Source organism: Nanorana parkeri, unplaced genomic scaffold, assembly GCF_000935625.1.
Source record: "Nanorana parkeri isolate BGI_ZX_2015 unplaced genomic scaffold, ASM93562v1 scaffold398, whole genome shotgun sequence".
NCBI lineage: Eukaryota > Metazoa > Chordata > Amphibia > Anura > Dicroglossidae > Nanorana > Nanorana parkeri.
The window spans coordinates 270,988-279,379 of record NW_017306666.1 but is presented as its reverse complement, the minus strand read 5'-3'; the positions used below and the strand labels follow the sequence as shown (position 1 = coordinate 279,379).

The 8,392-nt window shown below is 38.9% G+C and overlaps 1 protein-coding gene across 1 annotated transcript; it reads right to left on the bottom strand.

The window, feature by feature from the left end:
* Window positions 1-1,058: 1,058 nt before the first annotated feature.
* On the bottom strand, window positions 1,059-7,872 carry DMRT3 (doublesex and mab-3 related transcription factor 3). Its single transcript, XM_018559472.1, has 2 exons — window positions 7,476-7,872; window positions 1,059-2,211 (listed from the first exon to the last, which is right to left on the bottom strand). Exons 1-2 carry the CDS (start codon window positions 7,870-7,872, stop codon window positions 1,259-1,261), a joined length of 1,350 nt encoding a protein of 449 aa, XP_018414974.1. The 3' UTR covers window positions 1,059-1,258.
* Window positions 7,873-8,392: the final 520 nt, after the last annotated feature.

The window sequence follows — 8,392 nt, the reverse complement described above, 5'->3', positions numbered from 1 at the left end:
CAGGCATAGAGTTAAAGGACTGTGAAACTACTTATTCATATGCACCCTACTTTAAACTGCTAGCAATACATTGATTAGAGCAGTTGTAATTTTTGTTTTAATTATTTGCTACAAACATATTAATTGTCATTGTTGTCCTAGTTATGTTGTCCTAGATTGTTCACGTCTCCTGCCTTCTCCAAACTCGTCACCCTTTTCTGAATAACCCTCTAAATGTCATCCACTTAGCGGTCTATTCACAAAGCTGCCGTAGGCAGCCGAGTGAACAACTGACCCGAAGTGAAGTGAGCCGAACACTATTCGGCTATTCACTTCAGGCTTGTACGGCTGATTTTTCAGCCGTACAAGCCTGAAGTGAATAGCCGAATAGGAGTGATGATATGATGAAAAATATGAGCCCACTTTGAATTTCCACTTTAATAACTGGCAACAAATCCTTTATTCCTATTTAGTTTTTGGAGAAGACAGCTAAAAGAAATTTGCACTGATAAGGTCACAATATATTGTGATCTTGTATCGGAAAAATAAAAGGATTTTTCTATCTTTCTAGGTACGTAAAATACCATCTTAATACACAAAATAAATAAGTGACACACAAAGTAAACAAATAAAATAAGAAAGAGTCAGAGCAACTTGTACCTACCTGTTCTGTTTTCCCTGTGGAATGTTTTGAAGTAATTGAACGCCTCGCTGCCTGTTCATAGGTGTGCGCTAATTTAATTTGACAAACTACAAGTATAAATGACATGCTCATCATCATTTTTATTTCATCTAGAGTCCTTAGCATGCTACATTAACCTGACAATGTTTAATCTTGGGCTCATTTAACAATACAATTCATGCAGTTCACATACTGTTTGTAATATTACATTTGCTCAGTTCTTTCAGAACAAATAGGATGATATCTGCAAAGGTCACATATTGTCTTTTCCACCTTAGACTGTGACATTTACTTAACACCATTTGTCATGTTACATAATACACGGAAAAGCAACAATATACCAGTCATATTAAATTGATCATGGAATAAATCCACAAATGGCAAGACTTTCTATGTCTTAGGCTCATCACACTGATATACCAGTGCTTGAAGGGATGATATGGCCAATGTGCACAATCCCTAACTGGAAATGCATTCATGGGTATTCACTTTTTATTGCTTAGATAAGTGCAATGAATATGGGATAAATAAGGCAGATCTCTTGAATGAGAGATAGAGTTCACAGTCATATATAGCATTGTCCTGTCATTCTGTTGGTTAGGAAGAAGTGTTCAGGATTCTGGAGTCGGCTGAGTCTGATCTCTCCTCATAGTCCTCCTCTGTGTAAATAGGTTGTTTCACTACAATGGGACAGCTGTCCTCTGGAACAGAGATCCTTGGGTCATCGGGTGCTCTAGGAGGAAGGACAGGTGAACTCCTAAAGAGTGTAGTGGGATTGCCAGAAAATGGACTGACATACTGTGACCTAAGCTGGTACTGCTGTTGTAGCGTCATAGTGTTCCACAGGGTAACATCGTTGGGCAGGAAGGGACTAGACTGGTTTCTTGCCAAAGTGTTTCTCAGCAGGAGAGGATACCTGGGGGGTTGTGGGAAAGGGTGTTGCAGGGGCACACCTAAGGGATTTGTTACCACATTGTTGGAATCTGCTGAAAATCGTAGGGTGTCAGGTACTCTGAAAGCTGACCCCACTGACCACTTAGAGGATGATAAGGGGTAGGAGCTAAGAGTGTGCTCAAATAAATGACCATTAGAAGGTAAAACAATGCTGTCAGATTCTGCTGTAGTTCTCTCACCAGTCACAGAGGATCGGCTTGACAGAAGAACTTCCACAGCCCCAACAAGGTCACCCCCACACCCTTTTAGGATTAGTTCTAGCACAGTGGGCTTCTGGCTTGGAAATATCTTTTTCAAGACCTCAAGAGGAGGTCTGTTAGACTTCAGGCTGAAGGGCAGGGACATTGTACCAGATGAGCCCTCAATCAGAAGATGATTGTGTTCAGCCTGGTACTTGGGGCTTTCCGAGGTACTCTCTGCACTGCTGCAATTCTTCCGCACTGGATAGCCTACTTCATCCACTGATACCACCTCAGGACTCTCTGGCGTACAGCAGGGCTTCACGTCAGGAGGTGACCTTTGATCTGTGTCTTTGTCACTGTAGCTTTCACCATTGTCTGTACCACTGCTGTCACCTAGCCTCTCTTCAGATGCATCTGCAAGACCAAAAGATAGACAGCATTAATAAACTTTAAAACAGGAAAACTATTACATGTCCTCAATACTTATACAGCTTAGGTCATCTGAAGTGTGAATTACATCATTGTAACCAATTAAATGCAAATCTGTTCACATTATAATAGTTCATTCCAAGAGTTCACCACTATTTTTACATTTTTAAGATCATTTTTAAGGTCAGTTTAATATGTGATTGTTTGGTAGACTAACACTGTTTATGTTTTTTTGGATATATTACATTGGAATATATTTATTGTCAGTTATAGAGGGAGTTATAGAGGAATTGTAAATTCTTGGGAGCAGGACCCTCCTAACCCTTTTCTCTTTAATTGTATTGTAACTGTACTTTGCCCCTTTTATTTTGTAAGGTATTGCACAGACTGTTGGTGCTATATAAATTCTGAATAATAATAATAATAATAATTTATATGTCAGGACAACAGATACCAAGCTTTTTGGGTTGGTTGTTAGTACATTGCTGGCACAAAGGAACACAGCATCAACACTAACTATCATTAATATAGTTGAGTTCTTCTTGCTTTTACAGGTTCCACCGACAACATTCCATGTTGTCAATATAAGGCTGGGCATTGATTAAGCAGCAAATATACCTTTAGATTAATAGTGTTATTAAATTCATCTATCACTTTTGTATTATTATTTATTTATTAGTTTATTTTGCACATCTGTCATTACAAAATACAGTCTGATTTTATAATTCTCGCATCCCCGAGCCAAAGGTAGAATATCTATCATAGATCTTCTAGAACTGCCATCAGAAAGGGAAATAGGCTGTTCTGTGCGATAATAAGATGAAGCGTGCTAATCATAAATTGTAATGTCTTATGAGCAATAACTGTGTCTCCCATGGGTAAATATTTATACGGCACATTCTGCCAGCAGCAGTGTAAACATTTGTTGAAGTGTGTCTCCTCAGCCAAGATGATTCATTAATCACACCAAGGCTAAGCAGGTTCCAGAACCAATGACTGCACACTGTCCGTATAGAAATAGAGATGGTTCATAGCAATTTACCTTCACATATCCAAGCGCCACATATTTGTATCTGTAGCAGACAGTGTACTTGGGGGTCACATAAATATATTATTGTTCAGTGTGTGTGTGTGTGTGGTGCGGACGTTGGGGTATAGAGCGCAGAGCTCGGGTCCCTGCCAGTCTCAGCCCTATACCTGCCATGGAGGACTGCCCGAAATCTTCCCTGAAGCAAGCTGTATAAAGCGACTTTCTGGAAATCGTGAATCGAATCCCAAATAACAGGGCAAAATTTGACAGTTAAATAGATTTTTATAAATAATAAAAAGAAATAATAAATAAATAAAACTAGAATAGGACAAATGACTTATCGATGCATTGTTATTATTATTATTATATTTTTTTAATGGTATAATATTTTTTGTATGGTGTTATCTTAATCAAAATTTAGATACTTGATAGGTAATTTTAAAAGTATTTATTTATTAATTTGTTTTATTAGTACTGTTTTTGTTTTGCATCCACATTATTATTACTATATCTTTTTTTTTTGTATAAAACTGAAATAGGAAATAGGTCAATTTACTAATTATTAATTATAATTGGTAGTTGTGGTATTTTTTATTATTACTATTATTAGTATTATCTATAATGTTCCAAGTATATTATTATCATGCGTGCAGTGCTTTCTTAAATAGAATCAGCCATAGTTGATTTTACGGTGCACAGTATTGTTAGTAATATTTTACCATTTTAATACTATCTGCATAGTGTTTTTTTAATTACAAAAATATCATACGTGAATTTACCAAATTATTATTATTAGGACTATTTATTTCGTGCTTTCTTAATAAACTAGAATAGGTCAGTTATTATACGCGCTCCTAGATTTTTTTAAAGAATCGTTTGAATATAGTAAACTTGGTTGCATTGTTACTTTCCGCTGCTTTAAAGAAAATATTTAAGAAAAAATCAGCTCTGCTCTGTTTATCATCTTGTTTATCATCTACGATTATTAGCTTTCTCTTCGGATTTTTTTTCCTTACAGCTGTATAGGCTTTCGCTAGCAAAACGTTTTAACAGGGAAATTAGACGTCTCACACCTTCAGACTTGTAAATGAAATTACATTTACAAGTGTAAAAATGATGTAGAAAGAAGAAAAAAATAGGAAAAGGAAAGATAGAAAGAAAGAAAGAAAGAAAGAAAGAAAGAAAGAAAGAAAGAAAGAAAGAAAAAAAAAAAAGATGTGTTCCTGATGTGTAGCTTTTTCTTGTACAAAGTTGAGCAGGTGTAAAGTATGGATGTGGTCATGGAGTCGTTGATGCTCCATGTCCCGTTAGTAGCTGTTCTCTCCGGTCTGGGATGAGATTTGGGAAGATGGATCCCCAGCCATGTGGCAGTATTGGATAAGGTGCCTGGCAGTAGTGAGGGATGTCCCATCAGTGCTCAACCATTGTGTTCTACAAATAAGCTGGTAACTTTTCATGGGAGCCTGACCTTCTCCTGAATTGATTGCTATTACATTGTCTCCTTGAAATTACTGTAATCTTTTATGAAATGCATAGATCATCGGCGGATGGTCCTGGCCAGGAGCAGCACAATAAATATGTGGAGTGAAGGCAGCTGTACATCAGCTGAGTCACATTCCTTCAGTGCAGACACTGGGGACACGCCGCTCATTGCCCTGTCAGCCTGGGAGATGGAGCAGAACCATTATCCACGCCGGATAGAGTGTCCTAGACCGTCACTACCTGAATAGTCAGTATAAGGACCATCTCTGATCTAGGTCTAACTGTGGGCCATTTACCCCCAGGCCAATGTCAGTGGTCCTCCATGGAACTTGCAAGTAACATTAATAAATCAGCTCATTAACCTCCTGGAGCTCTAACAAGTCAAGTGACCTCTTCTATAAAAGAGACGGTCGGTCTCTCTGACATATGTAATCATATGCTTGGTCAAATATAGAGACATTCAAATATAAGCCTGTAGACATATTTCCACATACAAATCGTACTCGTCCCTGCAATTATGTTTGTTCCTGTGCTTCACTTGTACATGATAGCTTTAGAAGGACCATTCCCGAACGAATTTTTACAATGGACAAATAAATAAGTACTATGTTATACTTTTATAAATATCTCGTTTATATAAATTAGATAGAAGATACGAGAGGAATAGATAGATAGATAGATAGATAGATAGATAGATAGATAGATAGATAGATAGATAGATAGATCGATCGTGATATTCGTCCAGCCAAGATATGTAGAAAAATATCTAAATCAGTATTTTCAACTTAAACTCGTTGATTACACCGGATTCTTTCTTTCTTTTGCTTTCTTTCTCTTTCTTTCTTTCTTTCTTTCTTTCTTTCTTTCTTTCTTTCTTTCTTTCTTTCTTTTCTTAGCTTTTTTTTCTTTCTCTTTCTTTCTTTTTCTCTCTTTTTTTCATTCGTTTTTTTTCTCTTTCTTTCTTTCTTTCTTTCTTCTTTTTCTCTCTTTCTTTCTTTTTCTCTCTTTTTTTCATTCGTTTTTTTTTCTCTTTCTTTCTTTCTTTCTTTCTTTCTTTCTTCTTTTTCTCTCTTTCTTTCTTTTTCATTCTTTCTTTTTTTTCTCTCTCTCTCTCTATCTCTCTTTCTTTCTTTCTTTCTTTCTTTTTCCCCTTCCTTCTTTTAACACAGTCTACAATGTGGAGCACATTGATCTGGATACTTCAGTGGTGGTGTATCCATATGAGAACAATGTGACAATGAATCACTTCTCATGTTGTGCTATCAGGACAGGTATCTTAGTAATAATAATAGGTAACATCCCCATCTAGGTATACCATGATACTTCATAAAAATATAAAAGATTTTTTAAAAATTGGCTTTCCGGGAATCGACTATTAACATTATATCATGACTAATGCCAGTACCCTCGATCTGTGACCTACATATACCATTAATATATAAACATACTATGATACTTGCCCACAACAGCGAACACATCGTGCTTTATACTCAATATTATATGGTTGGTACATGGAGTGAACCGACAGATAAAGATGGGCCGTTGGTCTTTACAATTCAGGCATATACAACTGCTCATTGTACAGTTGTATCACCTAGGTATCTCTCCTGTGCAACCGATAATTGAAGCCAGTCTGTTGCTGTGTGCTAGTCGGGAGGGTGGTTGTCATCATGGGGCTGGTGTGATATCATGGTAAGTACATATGAGGAAGCACAGAGGATTGCACTGAGTGCTCCAGTAACTTGATCCCCCCACTCCTCATGACATGTTTTGGCACAAGCCGAGGCAACACTTGATTTGCTTTTTGAGCAATCTGACACGCTTCACTTCTTGTCTCCTCCTGGAAAGGGGTCTAGAGACTTTTAATCCTTCATAATGTGATAAAGCACATCAGTAGTACACCAGAGCATCGTTATAATCGTGAATTCATGTATTGTAACCCTAAAACACGGACCATCCCCAGGTATGAAGGATCGCAGCCAACTGAAATGTGTCATAGGACAGAGTTCATGGCTCTGCCAAGAAAACACGTCTGTGAATCAGTGATCCAATATCTATCTAGGAAGGTAACATGGATATTATTAACAAAATACAACACATAGGATTTGGAGTGCAACACTGTTGCAGACAAAATTCGTCCAGTTCTACATAAATCAGGCCATGAGTATGATTTCTATGGCCCACAGAGCTAAAATATTGTATTCTCTATCTTGTTGGTCTTCTCAGTATGCTGTATTGTATGATTGTAAGATCTTAAAAAGTTTTAGGCATTAGTTTTCTAGTTAGAAGAAGCACGATGGAGACTAATGTCCCATATATGACATGATTGCCTTTTCTTAGATGTGGTCAGGTCTATAGGAAGGTGTGTTTTGTTATTCGTAAAAGAATAAGTATTATTAGTAATAGTAGTAGTAGTAGTAGTAGTAGTAGTAGTAGTAGTAGTAGTAGTAGTAGTAGTAGTGGTAGTAGTAGAAGAAGTATTATATAATACATCAGACAATAAAATATTAGTAACTGTGAACTAATCACTGCAGGCAATACATTGATTGCTCTTCTTTTCCCAGGCTGAATCATATATATTAAAAAAAAAAGGCGAATGCATGAATAAGTAAATAAATTATGAAATAACGAACGAATAAACGAACGAATGCATGAAAGAATGAATGGTCAATGGTGATAGTTTGCCTAGTGTCACCCTGTGCCCCCATGCAGCCACTTTACGTGCCCCTGTACCCACCTGTTTTCACTGGCACTTGCATAGTAGAGGAAGGCTCCTGTGCCCACCGGATGGCCATCTCGCTTGGTCTGGAGGTTGGCTGACTTGTGTCGGCTGGCAGTGAGGTTGGCAGGCCTGGCATGGATCTAAGGGTATCTGGTATGAGGCTCTCCAGACTCTCGTTGGCTTGCTGCCTCCTGAGTGCCACCTGAGCTGCCATGACCCTCTGCCTCTCAATGATCAGGATGCATTTCTCGCAGGTGCAGTCCTTGAAGCGGCAGTAGCGCTTGTGCCCTTTCAGCCAGGAGAGCACCCCGTGGTTCCTGCAGCGCGCACATTTGGGGGTCCTCTGTAAAGGGGCACGAGGCTGGGACACCGGTCCTCCCATGTACAGGTAGGGAGAGCCGTAACCGTTCATGGCTTTCAAAGCTCTGAGTCCTGAGCCTACACCAGTACGCTTGTCTTCATAAATGGGAAGGGGGGCTACTGAACAGTCCTTCTTGTCTGCATTCCTACTATAGGAGAAAAACTAAGTTTTTGTGTAGTCTGGTCTGTTTCCCCCTGGCCTGAGCAGAGCACACCTTTAAAATCACCAATCCTTGGCATGGATTACAAAGCACTGCGATAGGGATATGTCTTGCAGATGATGTCCTCACTGGGTGGAGACAGGTAGCCCCATGAAATGTGTCACTGGGAGGCAGGGCTGGGTACAGTGCTGCTGGGCGATGCGCTTCCCATGCTCTGTCCATGTGGGGAGTAGCTGAGAGGATTTAGGTAGCAGCTCCCTCCCTTCCTTTAACCCATCCCCGCCTCCCCAGCACAGACTTACAACTTCTCATCCATAGCCCTTCCTTTATATTCCACCCCACAGCAGACCATACCATACACATGCAAGCAAGCTTTAATTCCCCCTTATTGCCCCAATATGAACTAGACCT

Bases quoted from the DNA above. Each gene is read 5' to 3' on its own strand.
- DMRT3 (XM_018559472.1), bottom strand. From the start codon at position 7,872: ATGAACGGTTACGGCTCTCCCTACCTGTACATGGGAGGACCGGTGTCC. The intron at 2,212-7,475 runs GTGGGTACAGGG...TTGGTCTTGCAG, and splicing joins GCAAGTGCCAGTGAAAACAG to ATGCATCTGAAGAGAGGCTA.